Source organism: Acromyrmex echinatior, chromosome 8, assembly GCF_024713525.1.
Source record: "Acromyrmex echinatior isolate Ae372 chromosome 8, ASM2471352v2, whole genome shotgun sequence".
Lineage (NCBI taxonomy): Eukaryota > Metazoa > Arthropoda > Insecta > Hymenoptera > Formicidae > Acromyrmex > Acromyrmex echinatior.
Window position 1 is genome coordinate 14,330,228 of NC_141859.1, and position 19,616 is coordinate 14,349,843.

At 43.5% G+C, this 19,616-nt stretch overlaps 1 protein-coding gene across 1 annotated transcript; it reads left to right on the forward strand.

The window, feature by feature from the left end:
* Positions 1-11,834: 11,834 nt before the first annotated feature.
* LOC147908851 (uncharacterized) lies at positions 11,835-14,196 on the forward strand. Its single transcript, XM_087409072.1, has 3 exons — positions 11,835-11,929; positions 12,639-13,083; positions 13,513-14,196. Exons 1-3 carry the CDS (start codon positions 11,835-11,837, stop codon positions 14,194-14,196), a joined length of 1,224 nt encoding a protein of 407 aa, XP_087265198.1.
* The last annotated feature ends 5,420 nt before the right edge of the window (positions 14,197-19,616 follow it).

Genomic DNA, 19,616 nt, shown 5'->3' on the forward strand with positions numbered 1-19,616 from the left:
AGTATGTTTCTTATACTGTGACGTTCCTGAGCACGTCCGCGCGCGATCCAACGGTTCGGCCGTCGAGCGTTGAGCAGTTGTAAAGGAAAAATAGGCAGCACTTCATAAATTGGCTCGAAATGTGTAACTAGTTCTGAGCACACTAAAGTACACACTAAAGTAATTTCTATAATTTTATAAAAATATATTTGGAGTAATATGTTCATTAATAACGTTATTTGTTTAAAAAAAAATTATGAAAAAAAGAAAAAAGCAGAATCAAATGTAGGATCTTCAACATTCTGATCTCGCAGCTACGCCTGAGACCACGCTGTTTTTGCAAATCACCTCTATGAACGCGGTAAATAAAATACACGGAAAATCGTAAACTATATCTTGTCAACTATTACGTTTTGAAATTTTTGCTATTATACGTTAATGAGAAAGGTATATGATTAACCCTTTCGCTTACAATACCGTGTGAGACTCGTGGTAAAGAAATCGGGCCAAACATCAGTATTATGGGTAAGAGTGATACGTCTATTGGGCCAAACATAAATAACACGTTCCAGGCTGTTGATTATGGCACGCGCCATCAAAATTTAAATCGTAGAGCAAAGGGTTAATATAATTTAATAAAAGTTATGTATTATCTAGAATCTCTCTCTTTCTCCCTCATTGTACACGCCAAACATCCGAGATCGCCAAAAAAGTATTTTCGATCGCTAGAAATAAGCGACCACAGAGAGAAGAACAGACTCTGAGGGACAGATTCGCTGTTTTGCTAGGCGAGCCCAGCTCGGAGTGTCCACGTGGAGGCTCATCAATTACAATCGGAGCTTCTATCCGTTTTTGTTTTTTCTCTGTTTCACTCTATCGAGACAACAAAATGAAAGAATTTTATATCACAAACACGATTGCTAGTTCTCCGTATTTTTTTGATAGAGACTTCGGTTTCTTGGATTAATATTCGATACTCCAGCAGACATGAAAATTTCCAATTTTTGTAAACTTTTCGCCTCTGAAGTTGAATATTAGTCCAAGAAATCGAAGTTTGGCAAAAAAAAGAACCGTGATTTAAAATTCTTTCATTTTTCTTTTATTAAATTATATAAATCATATATCTTTCTCATTAATGTATAATAGAAAAATGATTTCAAAATAATTGAAAAACATAATAATTGATGAGATATAGTTTACGATTTTCCGTGTGCTATATGTACCACGTTCGTAGAGGTGATCCGCAGCGTGGTCTCGTTAGGTGCAAGATCAGAATGTTGAAGATCTTATGTTTGATCCTGTTTTTTCTTTTTTTTCATAATTTTTTAAAAATAAATAACGTTATTAATAAACATATTACTTTAAATATATTTTTTATAAAATTATAGAAATTATATACGTACTCCAATGTGCTCGAAATTAGATGTGCATTTTGGGCCGATTTCTGAAGTGCCTATTTTTCCTTCACAATTACTCAACGCTTAACGGCCGAACCGCTAAATCGCGCGTGGACGTACATCTCAAGAGAGTCGCAGTATAAGAAACATGTCGCCACCATACCTTCCATTATCATGAAAATATTTTCCTTCCTACATAACTGTTATTTTCTTAATAATGATGATTGAACATCATATTAATAAGTAAATGCATTTTACTGAATGTAAATGTACTTTTAAAATATTATTTTACTATTTTTATGATACATTCGCTTTCTTTTAAAGAGCTACTAATCATGCTTTTGTGCCACAGAATGTAATATAGAATTTTACTTTACCATGTCATATATCTGATCATGTCATCTGGTCTGTTTGTATTTTTTTTTTTTGGAATAAACTTGGAGAATGCACTTAAGGGGATGCTGGAGTGTCCTGTTTTATCATTAAATTTTAAAAGCACCTTTCTCATAACTGTGTTTATGGACTGAAAAATCCTTCTCCACAATTAAAGTATCGACAACAACGCAAATCGCCAGCTACATTTGAATTCGAAAAACGAAAAAAAATTAAAGACTTACAGTTTTGTTATCGGCTTCTGTAGTCAACACATCACAATATGTGTTGCATATAAGAGTTTCAGATCTTGCACGTTCATGAAAAGTAGCTGGCGTATTGCGGAAAACCTAAATGAACAATCCCATGCTTTTAGAAACGCGGTAGGAGTTTTAGTTTAAGAGAAAGGTGCATTCAAAAATTTCGTTTGTATATTACGAGTGAAATTGACGTGAAGCCATGAAACTGAGCAGTATTTTAGTTCCGCGATATTCCGACAGCGGCGCTGTCATGAAAAGTGCGTCGCTGAACCATAGAAATGATCTGAATTATCGACCTACTCAGGCCCATATCAATCAAAACGTGCCCTGGTCAAAGTTTTTTCTTTTGAGAGGAAAAATAATAAAATAAATATGATATTAGTTATTTCAATTTTGTTGAAATAATTTCTTCCTAAACAAGAAACATACCATATTATTTACATATGAATACAAGTGAAGATAATTATTTTAATTATACTGTTCTGTCTTTTACATACATTTTATTTAGTAAATTATTGATGCATATATATAAAATAACATATATATATATATATGTATGTATGTATGTATGTATGTATGTATGTATGTATGTATGTATGTATGTGTATATATATATATATATATATATTATATATAATAGCATAAATACACACGCGTGTGCGTATGTATGCGTGTGCGCGCGCGCGCGCATGTATGTGCGTGTACATATATACAACACATGTCTAAACTTTATTTACTGAATTATTTACACATGCATATATCAAGATTCGGAACGCAATGTGTGTTTCGGTTGAGCTTCCATTCTGCTCATATGTCGGAACGACAAGCGGCGATCTCGTAGCAGACATAGCATATAAATGATATTTTTGAATACTCTTTGCTCTTATACTGAAACTCGTAACTCATTTCTCCAAGCATAATATTGTTCTTTGAGGTTTTCTGTAAATTGCCAGCTACTTATGCAAGGTATGAAATTATTGTATGTAGCACATTTTTGACTCGACTCGAATGTCGAAATGTCGACTTAGTAAGAAGCGCCATTCCTCCTATCGGTCGCGCGCAAACTAAGTAGTATTGCTATTCAACTATAGAAATGGATTGAACCATTATAAATAAACCAGCAATATATTATCAGCCGGAAACGCCATAATAATATATTTTTGTATATATAGAAATATATATCAGGATCGTTGTTTAGAGAAGGAATCGTGCGTCCTTGCTGCATCGACGATGATGCCAGAATCGATAGAAATCACATTCTTGAATTGTAGAACGAATTATTGAAACAGAAGTACGACAGAGTGAGACAGAGAAAAAACAAAAAAGGATGGAAACTCCGATTGTAATCGGTGAGACTCCGCATGCCGAGCTGGGCTCGTCGAACGAAACAGCGAGTCTATCCTTCAGAGTCTCTCTCTCTCTCTCTCTCTCTCTCTCTCTCTCTCTCTCTCTCTCTCTCTCTCTCTCTCTCTCTCTCTCCCTCTCTCCCTCTCTCTCCATCCCCTCCCTCTCCCTCCCCCTCCTCTACTCTCTCTCTCTCCTCTCCACTCTTCTCCTCTCATCTCCTCTCCTCTCCACCCCTCTCCTCTCCTCTCCCTTCCTCTACTCTCTCTCTCCTCTCCTCTCCTCTCCTCTCCTCTCCTTTCCTCTCCTCTCCTCTCCTCTCCTCTCCTCTCCTCTCCTCTCCTCTCCTCTCCTCTCCTCTCCTCTCCTCTCCACTCCTCTCCACTCCTCTCCTCTCCTCTCCTCCCCCCCCATCTCTCTACGGTCGCTTGTTTCGAGTGACCGAAAATGCTTTCTGGAAAATTTCGGCCGCTCAATGTGTATAATTAAGAGGAGAACATTATAGATAACATATAAGTTTTAATAAATTATGCTAATCCTATATCCCTCCAATTTATGTATAATAGCAAAAATAATTTCAAAACACGATAATTTATGGGATATTGATATTTTTATGATTTTCCATGAGACTTATATACCACGTTCATAAAAATGATTGCAAGACCTCAACGTGGTCTCACGCGTAAGATGCGATCTGAATGTTAGAGATCTCACGATCAATTCCTTTTTTCTTTTTTCATAATTTTTTTTTTTTAAATAAGTGACATTGTTAACAAACATATATTACAGGCTAAATATATTTTTATTTAATTATTGAAATTATATGTGTATTTCTAAACGTTTTAATTTACCTTTAGAAAAAATCCAAAAAAAAATTATGTTTCTATAATCATGTAACGTCAGTACTTTCTGTGAAATGTTTTTTTTATAATTATCATCCGAAAGAAAATTCTGATAATCAATCAAATCGCAAAAGTGCGATTAATATAATTATAAGGATGATTAATATAATTATAAGGATGATGTCAATATAATTAACAAATCAAAAAGCCTTTATATGTGCCTTTATATGCAACATACAAATAATTTTTTATTTATCTATTAAAGTGATTCGGTATTCTTCCTATAGTTATTGGAATACATATTAAAATTTGGGTCGACTTTTGAGGCATCGCCTTCTTTCCCCTCGCCGCCGCCGCTCAATGCTCGACGGCTGAGCTGCACCGGATCGCGCGCGGATGTGTATCTCAGGAGCGTTGCACTAAGAAATATGCTCCGTATCTTCTAGCAAATTATCAATCCTTTACTTTCCTTAGTCTTCTGTGATGTCTTCTTTATTTTCTTTTCAACATGCCTTCTTTATTCACATGTTGAATAAAGAAGACATCACGGAGTTATTGAAGTTGAATCATTCCAGTTTAAAATTACGCATCTCGTTCTGTATCGACTCTTATTAGTCTTAAATTGATATTATCAGTATTCTATATTAAAAGATATTACCTTTTGTGGCACATAAGCGTCAGTAGCTCTTTGAAAGAAAACCGAATGTATCAATGTAATGTATAAAAATAATAAAGTAAATATTTTAAAAGTACATAATATTTAGTAAAATGTATATACTTATTAATATGATGTTCAATCACTATTATTAAGAAAATAACAATTATGTAAGAAGGAAAATATTTTTATGATAATTTTCATGCTAAAATGTTGTCATGATAATTTTCATGTTGGAAGGTATGATAGCAGCATGTTTCTTATACTGTGATGCTCCTGAGATGCACGTCCGCGCGCGATCCAACGGTTCAGCCGTCGACTGTTGAGCGGTTGTAAAGGAAAAATCGGCAGCACTTCAGAAATTGGCTCGAAATGTGTAACTAGTTCTGAGCACACTAAAGTACACATATAATTTCAATAATTTTATAAAAATATATTTGGAGTAATATGTTCATTAATAACGTTATTTGTTTAAAAAAAAATTAAGAAAAAAGGAAAAAGCAGGATTGAACATAGGATCCTCAACATTCTGATCTCGCACCTAACGCCCGAGACCATATTGAATTTTGCAGACCGCCTCTATGAACGTGGTACATAAAATACACGGAAAATCTATATCTCGTAAACTATATTTCGTTAACTATCATGTTTTGAAATCATTTTTGCTATTATATATTAATGAGAAAGGTATTTGATAAACTCTTTCACTAATATCGTGTGAGACTCGTGGTAAAGAAATCGGGCCAAACATAAGTATCATTGATGAGAGCCGTGGTATGTCTATCAGGCCAAACATAAACAATATGTTCCATGCTGTTAATTATGGCACGCGCCATCGTAACTTAAATCGTAGGGCAAAGGATTAATATAGTTTAATAAAAATTATGTATTGTCTAGAATGTCTCTTTCCTCCTTATGATACACGCCAAGCGGTCGAGATCATCGAGAAAATATTTTCGGTCGCTAGAAACAAGCGACTACAGAGAGAAGGACAGAGACAGAAGACTCATTGTTTTGCTAGCGGGTCCAGTTCGGCGTGTCCGCGCAGAGACTCACCGATTACAATCGGAACTTCTATCTGTTTGTTTTTTCTCTGTCTCGCTCTATCGAAATAACAAAAATTGAAAGAATTTTAAATCACGAACACGGTTGCCAGTTCTCCGTTTTTTTTTTTGACAGACTTCGGTTTCTTGGACTAATATTCAATACTCCAGCAGATGTGAAAATCTCCAATTTTTGTCGAATTAAAATTCTTTCATTTTCTTTTTATTAAATTATATTAATCATATATCTTTCTCATTAACGTAGCAAAAATACAAATGCAAAAATGATTTCAAAACGTAAACATTGATGAGATATACAATAGTTTATGACTTTCCGTGCACTATATGTATCGCGTTCGTCGAGGTGATCTGCAAGAACTCAGTGTGGTCTCGGGCGTTGGGTGCAAGATCAGAATATTGGAGATCTTATGTTCGATTCTGCTTTTTTCTTTTTTAATTTTTATTTAATAAATAACATTTTATTTATTAAATTTTATTAATAAACATATTACTCCAAATATACTTTTTATAAAATTTCAAAAATTATATACGTGTACTTCAATGTGCTCGAAATTAGTTGCGCATTTCGAGCCGATTTCTGAAATGCTGCCTACTTTTCCTTCACAATCGCTCGACGCTTGACGGTCGAACCGCTCACGCGTGGACGTATCTCAAGAGTGCACAGTATAAGAAACATGCTGCGACCATACCTTCCAGCAATTGTCATGAAAATATTTTCCTTCCTACATAATATTGTATTTTCTTAATAATGGTGATTGAACATCATATTAATAACTTAATGCATTTTACTAAATGTAATGTACTTTTAAAATATTACTTTATTATTTTTATGATACATTCAGTTTCAAAGAGTTACTGATCACGTTTTTATGCCACAGAATGTAATATAAAATTTTACTTTACCGCATCATACATCTGGTCATCTATTTGTATTTTTTTTTAGTGGAATAAACCTGGAGAATACATTTAAATGACGTATCAATAATAGAACTTCAAAGATAATAGAGAGTCTTTTTACAATAACGTGGATTTAGATACGGTGAACGCCTTTTCTTAATTAGTCTCTAAGGAAAAGATAATGTGATCATGATATCAATTATGTATCTTTTTTCTTTGAGTGATAAATAACAATTTTTTGTATGTATGTGTATTATATATATATATATATATATAATATATATATATATATGCATACATATATCATTTTGCGTGACGCTGTATGTGTCGAAAACAATGGCGTTATACGAGTCAATCAGCTGTAACCAGTATGGCACGCGTTCACAGTATCATTGCCACACAAGTACAGTACTGTCAATGTAGTGTAGTGTAGTAGTGTTCTACACACAACCATATATATATATATATGTGTGTGTGCGTGTGTGTATGTGTATGTATATATGTGTGTATACGTGTGTATATGAATATATATATATATATATATATATATATATTTATATGGTATTTTTTGTTCACAAAATAGAAAATATGTAATAGCAGAATATTGTCTGCCTTTGATAAGACAAGGTTATGGGTGCTTTATAACAAGCGACTCAGTACAATACAGTACAATATCTCATCCTTGTATTATTGAACAAGATTGTAATGATGCACCGTGTCGCACTGTGTCTCTTGTTGAAAGGCGCTCTTGAAGGCCAAAATTGGTTATTGTGATGTGTGTTTCTTGTTGGTACCCTATAAAGCTAGAATGAGAAAGGTTAGCATCTTTATGTTATTCGTGAAAATATCACTTTTATTTATCATACAAGTGATATGATTAAATTTATTGTTATAACAATAAATTGCGCTTTGCCTAATTATGATCCAATGTCAGAGGCGTTCATCGTGGGCTGACTATTTTTAATTTACTGCCAGAGGCGTTAATCGTGAGCTGGCTAGCTATAACAAAATGTCACAGCCATAAATCATATTTTGGCTAGTTATAGACAAATGTCAGAGGCGTTCATCATGGGCTGACTATATTTAATTCACTGTCAGAGGCGTTAATTGTGAGCTGGCTAATTATAACAAAATGCCACAGCCGTAAATCGTGCTTTGGCTAGTTACAGATAAATGTCAGAGGCGTTTATCGTGGACTGACTATTTTTAATTTATTGGCAGAAGCATTTCGATTATTAAATTTGGTGAAATACAATTACGGAATCAATTTATAGAATTTTGCGTCTGCAATTAAAGAAATGCAAATAGATACATTGTCATGATGGAATCAAAAGCTAATTGCTTGACATAACCGAAACAAAGAAACTAATGAAGAAAAAAAAACTGAATATCAGTAAATAGAAACCTTACAACTTTTGTCTGAAGCGTTTTTTCTAAAAACGTTATGTAATAGCCTTAGCACAAGGATGGTCGTAATTGAATCGTAGAACGTGAATCATAGGGCAACGCATTATATTTTGGCGTACTATACATGCCGATACAAGTTCACATTCCTTTACGATTAGTTATAGTCACTTTTATATTCAGCTCCTAAATCCGGAGTCTTTTTGGACACCCTATATAATATATATGTTATACATATATGTATATATATATATATATGTGTATATATATATATATATATATATATATATATATACAACATATAATACATTACACAGTCAATAGTCACATGCATAATTTTTGTACGATGCTATACGTTTATGAAATGTATGTGAGTATATTATATTCAAAGTGTTTTAGCAAATATACACTTACAGGTCAATGTACGTTGACTAACAGCAAGTTACAATAAGTATATTTTTCCTAAAGGAACACTCTGACTGTGACTTAGATATATTTTCGGATGCACCATGTATTTGAAATACATGTATACACGTGTAATGTAATAGCACTTTTTCTTTTATTCCCAATGTCATTTTAACTTAGGATGTAACATATATTGTCAGTACGTAAATATGTTGCACATACATATGTAACTATTCCATCTCTTTTTATTATTTAATGGGCCTTTTACAATTATAAGCCATAAATCAGCCATAAATAAGAAGTCAAACGCTAAAAATTGGCTGTGATTGATCAATTTTTTGCTTCTGACTTCTGATTTGTAACTAATGTGTTATTGTAGAAGGCCCATAATAAAAAGAGATAGAAGTTACTCATACTTAGCTTTTCATGCAGATATAGTATAGACACAGTCTATTAGTGAATATTAGAATTATATTTTATGTGCATTATGATGTGTACACACATTATAAAATATATTTCTAATTCATATTCACATACGTGTGTAGCTACTTCATCTCTTTTTGTTACGTATAACAAAAAGGTGTACTGATGTCCTCTTTTTTCTACGTTTAATAAAAAGAGATATATTTTTTTTTTTTTATGATCAAGTATTAGTGATATATACTTTTATATTTTCAATATCAGAATATACAACGAACATAAATCAAAGCTAACGATAGTCAAACACAGATGATCAGACGTAACATCTTAAAAAAAATAATCAAATTACGAATCCTCTGATAAATCCTCATTTTATGTATATATATATATATATATATATATATATATATATATATATAATATAATATATATACATAAAATGAGGATTTATCAGAGGATTCGTAATTTGATTATTTTTTTTAAGATGTTACGTCTGATCATCTGTGTTTGACTATCGTTAGCTTTGATTTATGTTCGTTGTATATTCTGATATTGAATATATATATATATATACAGGGTTGGCCATATTCCCCCCTCGTGGGCTGCCACCTTGTCGTGGTGAGGGGGCTCCCCCACGGGTCGCTTGCGGCACGTGGGGGTCTAAGAGCAGCCTGTACGGACTCCTTCCTCACGGGGGGAGTCTGTACACCGGGTCCGGCACCCCAAGGGGGGCCCTCTCCTCGTGGGAGGAACCCCTGGGGGTCTCGTCCTTCTCAGGACGGTCCCCAATGTGCCGGTAGGGGTTGGCGGCCCCGACTTCAATCGCCCGGTGGCACGGCACCGACAGGGGGAGGATTGCTCCCTTCCCGTGCGTGATGTGGGGTTTCGACCCCCACTGCGCGTGGACCCGTGCGGGGCCCTCCCCTCCTCCCTGTGAGGTGGGGTGGTTCCCTTGGGGTTTTGCGTGCGAAAGGGACGACGCGGGTGCTCCCGCAGGCGAGACGGCCCGTATGCTGGGTGCTCCTGGCTGCGGGCTGGCTCATGCCATTGAGGGGGGAGGGGGGATCCCTGAGAGCTTCGGCTCATTGCACCAGGGTCCCCTTTTTTCCTGCCTCGGGATGTGCGGACCTAGTCCGCGTGGGAGGGCGGGGCCGCTCGGACTTCGGTCCGTCGCGGAATCACCCGTCTCTCCTAGTGGGGGGGTAGCGCGACCGCTCGGAATTATTCCGAGTATCCGAGTAAAGGGAGATACGCTTCTCCATAGTTATCGTGCGCGCCGGTGGGAACAGGGGTCCGTCTCACCCTATACAAAACGGAGACGGTGACACGGGCAGGGGGAGGTGGTTCGTCACCGGCCCTACCGTGGGCTGCAGTTGACACACACCGGCCAGCAGGGGTCTGCATTCCCCCTAGCTTGAAAACTCGGATGCAGGGACACGGGTAGGGGCAGGTGGATCGGCGAGGCACGGGTTCATCTCAGAGGACCCGGGCCGGTGCCACACACCGCCGACAGGGGTCTTACTCCCCCTGCATAAATAACGGAGGCGTAGTGGAGGAGACTGGGGCGCGAGGCTTCGTAGGGTCTGGAATGGGGTTGCTAGAGGGACGGCGCGTAGGGAGCGGGGCCGGAGTCGCCTTAGTACCTACGGTTCTCGTGGCGTACGAGGGACGTGCAGGCCCGACGCAGAGGAAGTACCTCGCCTCTGCCTAATAAAAACCGGAGGTAGTCGGGTAGGTGGAGACGGATAGTCGCGGCTCTGCTCGGTGGTTACGAGCGCGCGTATGTGTTCGCGACACGCTCAGCCGAGTATCCGGTGACACACGTCGGCCAGCAGGGGTCTGCATTCCCCCCAGCTTAAAAACTCGGATGCAGGGACACGGGTAGGGGAGGTGGATCGTCGCGGCTCTTCACTCGGAATCCGACGACACACACCGGCCAGCAGGGGTCTGCATTCCCCCCAGCTCAAAACTCGGATGCAGGGACACGGGTAGGGGAGGTGGATCGTTGCGGCTCTTCCTTCGGGAATCCGACGACACACACCGGCCAGCAGAGGTCTGCGTTCCCCCTAGCTCGAAAACACGGACGTAGGGACACGGGTAGAGATGGCGGATAGGCGCTGCACCGGTGCTGATGCCACTCGCCATCGAGCAGAGGCTTGCCTTCCTCTGGATAATCCACGAATGGCAGGGACACGGGAAGGGGGTTGGGGGTAGCAAGGGACCGGTCCCCGAAGTACCCACGGCCGAACAGGGGTCTCCCTCCCTCTGTCATCAATTCGGAGGCGAGTCGCGCCGAGCAGTTGTATTACCGGAAGATACGACCGCTCGGATCTTGAGGCACCTCGCGGCCTATTGTTAGGTCCCAGCATGGTGACGATCGGGTAGGCGGGCGAGGTGTGGGCACTCACTGAAGAGCGTCCCTACCTGAGCAAATGGAGATACGCTTCTCCTTAGCTATCGTGCGCACCGGTGGTAGGTAAAAGGGGTCCGTCTTCCCCTATATAAAACGGAGACGGGGACATGGGTAGGTGGAGGTGGTTCGTCACCGGCCCTACCGTGGGCTGCAGTTGACACACATCGGCCAGCAGGGGTCTGCATTCCCCCCAGCTTGAAAACTCGGATGCAGGGACACGGATAGGGGCAGGTGGATTGGCGAGGCACGGGTTCATCTCAAAGGACCCGGGCCGGCGCCACACACCGCCAACAGAGGTCTTACTCCCCCTGTATAAATAACGGAGGCGTAGTGGAGGAAACCGGGGCGCGAGGGTCCGCAGGGTCTGGCCGGGGCTGACTAGATGGTGGGATGGTGCGTGGAGAGTGGGGCCGGAGTCGCCTTAGTACCTACGGTTCTCGTGGCGTACGAGGGACGTGCAGGCTCGACGCAGAGGAGGTACCTCGCCTCTGCCTAATAAAAAACCGGAGGTAGTCGGGTAGGTGGAGACGGATAGTCGCGGCCCTGCTCGGTGGTTACGAGCGCGCGTATGTGTTCGCGATACGCTCAACCGAGTATCCGGTGACACACGTCGGCCAGCAGGGGTCTGCATTCCCCCCAGCTTAAAAACTCGGATGCAGGGACACGGGTAAGGGAGGTGGATCGTCGCGGCTCTTCCTTCGGGAATCCGACGACACACACTGGCCAGCAGGGGTCTGCATTCCCCCCAGCTTAAAACACGGATGCAGGAACACGGGTAGGGGAGGTGGATCGTCACGGCTCTTCCTTCGGGAATCCCGTGACCGACATTGAGATGGCCATCGTGGAGGAGTCACCCCCCACGGCGGTCGCAGACGTGGCAGACAAATCCAACGTCGGTGGGGGCGAGGAACGAGGTAACAATAATTAATGTCCCTCGTCCTCGCCCAGGTTAACCTCAACTCGGCCGGGGCGCAAAGCATGCTAATACAGTGCCTCGCCGATTGGGGAGGTGGACTGGCCATCGCCGCAGACCCATACCATATCCCGGAGAGTTACCCCAACTGGGCGGGGGACTCCCTGGGACGGGTGGCGGTGGTCAGCCGGCACGCGCGCGACACCCCGCCGATGATTCCAATATCGGCGGCGGAGGGGTTCGCTCTGGTAGAGTGGGGGCCCATTGATGTAGCGGAGTGCTACTTCCCTCCTCGACTAACGAGGACGCCCTGGAGTCTCTGGGGGAGCACATCAGACGACGCTCCCCCAGGCCAGTACTGGTGGGTGGGGACTTCAACGCCCATGCGTTAGAGTGGGGTTCCCCATCCACCGACTCCAGGGGCGACAGCATCCTGCTGTGGGCGGCGAGGCACGGCCTAGTCTTGTTGAATAGAGGCCGTGCCAGTACCTTCGTGGGGGCCCGGGGGGAGTCCATTGTCGATCTGACGTGGGCGACCCCCGCGGCTGCCGCCAGGACACGTGGTTGGCACGTGGACGCCAGCTCCTTAGGAGAATTGTCGGATCATCGTCTGATCCGCATGGAGCTGGTGTCCACCCCCACGGTGTCGATAAGACGCCGCCTACATGAGAAGGAACGTCGATGGGCCCTGCGCGGGTTGGACCCCGGCGCCCTCGAGGTGAGCCTCCTCTCCTCCACGTGGCCGGAACCCAACCAGGCCCGCTCGGTGGAGGAGGAGGCCGAATGGCTCGGGGACGCCATGTCGCGCGCGTGCGACGCGTCGATGCCCCTGTGCCATCCTGTGGCGAGGAGGGCAGTCTACTAGTGGTCCCAGGAGATAGCTGAGTTACGACGGGCCGCCGTAGCTGCCCGAAAGAGGTTCACCCGCCGCAGACGACGGGGCACCGACGAGGAGGTGGAAGTGGCCGCCGAGGCGCTCCGTGAAGCTAGGAGCGCCCTTAGAGCGACCATTAGGAGGGCGAAGGCCGACGCTTGGCGCGACCTCGTCTCCTCCCTTGACAGGGATCCATGGGGGAGGCCCTATAAAATTGTGACGAAGCAATTTCGTCCGTGAGCCCCCCCGATAACGGAAACCCTGGACGCTCAGTTCCTGGAGGATGTGGTGGCCGCCCTCTTTCCTAATAGGGAAAGGGAAATACCGGAGAGGGTCGGCCCCCCGTCCGAATGGACGGAGGAGCTGGGCGTCACCCGGGAGGAGATGGTGATGGCCTTCGCCCGCCTCAAGGGGAGGCCGCGGGCGCCCGGACCCTCTGGTGTACACGGAAGGGTCTGGCTCGCCGCGGCTCCCATAGTGGGCAGCCGTCTGAGGCGGCTCTTCACGAGCTGCCTCAGAGACGGCATATTTCCCAGGCCGTGGAAAAGGGCCAGGCTTGTCCTCCTCCGTAAAGAGGGCAAGCCAGCGGAGAGTCCCTCCGCTTATGGGCCGCTATGCCTTTTGGACGATGCGAGGAAATTGCTGGAGCGAGTCATCGCTGCCCGCATCGTCCGGCACCTGTCCCGGGATGGTCCCAATCTATCCCGCGGTCAGTATGGCTTCCGGGAGGGTCTATCGACTATCGACGCCGTCAGGCAAGTCAGGGCCCTCACGGAGCAGATGACCGCGGGAGGGGAGGTGGCGTTGGCGGTATCCCTTGACATCGCCAACGCCTTTAATAGCATCCCATGGGGCCGGGTAGTGGGGGCGATGAGAGGACATCACCTCTTGCCCCCCTACCTGGTCGCTATTATATATAGAGGACTATTTCCGGGACAGGCAGCTGGAGTTCTATAATAAAACGGGACTTCAGCAGCGGAGGGACGTGTCGTGCGGCGTTCCACAGGGGTCCGTGTTGGGACCCCTACTCTGGAACGTCGCATACGACTACGTTCTCCGCGCGGCCCTACCCCCCGGCTGCCACGTCGTTTGTTACGCGGACGACACGTTGGTGGTGGTCGGGGCCACGACCTGGGGGAGAGCCGTCGGTAAACGTCGCAGTGGCGTGCGTGGTCGGCTCCATTAAGGAGTTGGGCCTGAGGGTGGCCCCCGCTAAATCGGAAGCTCTTTTCTTCCACGATGGAAAGAACGGGGTGCCCCCTCAGGCACATATAGTGGTGGACGATGTCCGCGTCCCGGTGAGGCCAACGATCAAATATCTGGGCCTCACCGTGGATAGTCGCTGGGGCTTCGTCGAACACTTCGACGAGCTAGCTCCGCGGTTGGGCCGCCGAGCAGACGCTCTGCTCGGCCTCATGCCCAACCTCCACGGTCCGAACGGGTCAGGCGGGCTTATATGCACGCCGTCCTGTCCGGGGCCCTTTACGGGGCCCCGGTATGGAGTGGGAAGGCCCTGGCCAGCCGCCGAATAAAGCAGAAGTTGCACAGCGTGCAACGGCGGCTGGCCTTGCACATCTGTAGGGCCTACAGGACGGTGTCGTACGCCGCCGCCATGGTCCTCGCGGGGATCCCCCCTGCCGCGTACGTGGCCGACGCCCTGGCGGAAACCATCGCCGGGGTGAAGGCCATTCGGCTTCGGGGGGGGATCGTTACCCCGAGGACCACTGACCGACTGAGAAGAAACGCCCGTCGGCGGGTCTTCGAAGAATGGCGCTCTCGAAAACGACCCGCCGACAACGGGCGCTCGGACCGTAGAGGCCATCCTCCCCTGCTTCGAGGAATGGGTAGGCAGAGGATGGGGCGGACTATCATTCCACGCGACGCAGGTGCTCACCGGACACGGATGTTTCGGGGAGTACCTGTGTCGCATAGGTAAGGAGCCGAACACTTGTTGTCACCACTGCGACGGGGACCGGGACACCGCGCAGCATACGCTGGAGACCTGCCCGGCTTGGGCGGGCGAGCGCGGTGTCCTGGTCCGTGAGATAGGGGAGGATCTCTCCCTGCCGGCTGTCGTGAAGGAGATAGTCGGCAGGGAGAGTGCTTGGAGGGCCTTCTCCTCCTTCTGCGATCGGGTGATGTCGCAGAAGCAGGAGGTTGAGAGACAGAGGGAGAGGGCACCGGGAGGTCGGGGCTTTCTCCCGCCCCCGCCGCCTCCGGGTGGCGGGGCTGACGGGGGGGAAGGAGATGCGAGGGGTGGTGGCGTTGGGAGTCAACGCGGGCGCCGGCTCCAACCGGATCGCTCGCGCCCCGAGTCACCCCTCGCGCGGGACCGCTCCACGGGGCGAGAACGACGGCGACCTCCTTCCCCCATAGATGAGAGGAGGACGGTGGGGTGGTGTGCGGGAGTGTCGGGGTCAGTGAACCCTCCACCTCCGCCGCCACCATCATCAGTGACGGCCCCGCGTTTCGGACGCGGGGCGCAGTGAAGCGGCGGCGGATCGCCGACCCTAGGGTCGATCCGCCGCCGGAAACAGGATAACCCTCCGCGTGCGCGGGGTGCAGTGGCTCATCATCCTCCGGCCGCGTCGAATGCGCGACCGGGCGGGGAGCCCTGCGCCGCCGCGCGCGGGGGGTGCGCCGCGAGACTTCCTCTCGCGGCGCCGAAGCATGAGGGGCGCCAAACTTCTGATTGGCGCCCCTCGGGGGGCTGGGGATCGCGGCGGGGGCCGTGATCCCCAACTCCCGCCCCCCAACACCAACCGGGGCGGCGGGCGCAGGGGGGGTCCCCCCAGCGCCCGAATAAAGTCGAAGGTGCCAAGCACCGCCCGGTGTCACGTCGTCTCTCAGACGACGCCATAAAAATCCCCGGACGGGAATAGAAGTCGGCAATAAGCCGACTGGCCTCCCAGAAGTATGCTGCACGCGTTCCTGGGAGTCCCTCATGCAAGGCCAGGTAAGGACACTCGGAGGGGTTTTAGTGGGTGCAAGCCCCACATAACCCCGGGCTCTCCCCCGAGGCTCGGGGTATGCGTCAGGCATTTCCCCTCCGTTATCAAAAAAAAAAAAAGGGTTGGCCATATTCGACGGAAAGATCTGGCAATGACAGAGATGTTAGATCGAGTAGAAAAAAAATGTGTTTTTTTTCATGATTGAAAAAAAAACATCTTTCCGTCGAATATGGCCAACCCTGTATATACACGCATTATATATATATATATATATATATATATATATATATATATATATATACAATTTTAATATTGCACATTTAAACACAGAGAATGCATAAACAGCTTAGCATTGATAACTTCTATGTGCAACGTATGTATATTCACACATTATAGTACATATATGCAATATTGTACAATATTGCCTATGTTTGTATTATATTTAAGTACATCACTAATATTTTAACATGATTAACTTCTACATATTTTTATTAAACATAGCAAAAAATGGTATAGCTATGTATATTATATGTGTAATATCTATGTATAGCTAATACATATTACATCCTGACCTAAAATGACATTGTACGACAGGAAAAATGCTATTATATAGGCCCATGTGTCAATGTTCACTGAAAATCTATAGTTACGTATTTTTAGTACTCGCAGTGAATATCGAAATACAGTTGTAGTATCACTTTTTCCTATGATCAATATCATTTAGGGTTGCGTCAAGATGTAATATATATTATTGTCAATATATGGATACGTGTTTCATATATATATATATATATATATATATATATATAAATGAATACGACATTGCACATACATAATGTAACTCTTTTTACTCTGTCTAATAAAAAGAAATAGATACTTATAGTACTTATACATTACTAATATGTCGACTATATATCTAATATAGAAAATTGTATGTACATTATACTATGATAATTCTAACATTATTGTAATATATAACAAAACATTATTAGTGAATATAAATTATAATTATATTTTATATGTATTATAATGTACATATACACAATAATGTACCCAAAATATAATTTTAATATTGCATATATCATTAATTCACTAACATGTTTATGTCTTCACTAATATGTCAATAATAGTTAAAGTTATAATAAGTTATAATAGTTAGAATTATAATAGTATAATATTTTTTGTGTTATTGTGTATATACACATATATTATAATACACATAAAATGTAATTGTAATTCGTATTCATGAATGTCTTTTTATATACAACGTTAGAATTACATTTTATATATCATTATACACATTATAATATAAAATTTTAATATTGCATAAAAATGGACGTAGAGAATATCTGCATGAATATATATATATATTAGGTGTTGGAATTAATTCGTAGCGTTTTTAATGAAAGAATGTTATTTATTTCACATGAGCATTAAAAAATACATTAATGAAAGTACTTCCCATCACTTGTAAAACGCTACGAATTAATTCCAACACCTAATATATATATATATATACAGGGTGGCCCATTTTAATCGATCCACCCAAATATCTCCAAAAGTATGCACTGTATCAAAAAATTGTTCAAACAAAAGTTGTTCAGGACAACGGGGGCCATCTTTGTGCAATATTAGTTTTGACCTTGAACTCAATTTTCAAGGTTATTTAAAGGTCAACCTAACTTTTTTAAATGGAAACCCCTATTTTTAATACCGGATTCGGAAAGAGCGGGAAATTTTACGTCCGAAATGATATTTTGTAATTTAATAGATTGACCTTCAGAAGGTCAAATATTAAAAAATCGTCCAGACGTTGTTTTCTTTGAGCATCAGAGGATTTATAGGGGAATAAATGTTTGAGTGGACTTGGAAGTCAACGACCTTGACCATCTTGACCGCGGCAAACTTTCAAGGTCATTCGAAGGTCAATATAAATTTTTTATCAACTGTATGCAGAATCTACTGGACACTATTGGCAATGTCTTCATACATACAATATGGTGAAAATTATCCTATGGCCATTACTGGACACAACCGAACAGTACTGGACACTACTGGACTTCACTGCATACTACTGACTAATACTGGACACTATCGGCCACTACTGGACACAACCGAACAGTACTGGACACTACTGGACTTCACTGCATACTACTGACTAATACTGGACACTATCGGCCACTACTGGACACAACCGAACAGTACTGGACACTACTGGACTTCACTGCATACTACTGACTAATACTGGACACTATCGGCCACTACTGGACACAACCGAACAGTACTGGACACTACTGGACTTCACTGCATACTACTGACTAATACTGGCACTATCGGCCACTACTGGACACAACCGAACAGTACTGGACACTACTGGACTTCACTGGCCACTACTGGACTGTACTGGACACTACTGACCATTACTGGATACTTTGGCTACTACTGATCACTACTGGATTTTACTCGATTCTACCTGGATACATATTGGTCGCTACTGCCCGCTATTGGACTACTACTAACTTCGCTACTAAGTACTAACCAGAACTAAGTTATAACCAGATAGCCTACGACTCTACAAATCGTGTGCCTTTAAATTTTAAATTTAATAACTTTCACTATCCAATGCAATTTTTTTTAGACGATTCCAATATTTGTTCAATGTTATTTTTTCAGTTTCATTCTTGTCGAGATTTGTTTGTTTTAATTTTATGGAAATTGAAATAGAGATTACAACATTACTATTTTGATTAAAATTGTTCATTATGGCTGATTATCCTCCTAATCATATCGTTGATATGACTATGATTTTAGGAGAATGTCAAAACAATTATCGTGCAGCGGCACGGCTGTACGCTGAACGCTTTCCTTTAAGGAGATTCCCTAATCACACGACAATACGCCGATTAACTGAAAGAGCCCGCGGTGGACATCTTTCTCGTCAACGCAGACACCGCGAATACGACGAGAATGATCCTCATGTTGTAACTGTCCTTGCAGCTATTCATCTCGATCCTCACACTAGCAGTCGCATAATTGAAAGGGAAATTGGTATACCACGAACAACGGCTTTACGAATTCTGAAAAAGCTGAAGTATCACGCTTACCACATCACCTTAGTTCAGGAATTAAGACCAAATCACGTTCAAATGCGTATTGAGTTTTGCCGGTGGGCTTTAAGAATGACAGAAAATAATCCTGACTTTTTTAGGTACGTAATGTTTTTCTGATGAGGCTACATTTAACAGTCAAGGTCAGCTTAACAGGCACAATTGTCACTACTGGTCTGAAGTAAATCCCCACTGGCATAGGACTGTTGACCATCAACATCGATGGAGCATTATGGTTTGGTGTGGCATAATTAATGGATACCTTATTGGACCTTATGTGTTTGAGGAAAATGTCGATAGATTTACCTACTTAGAATTA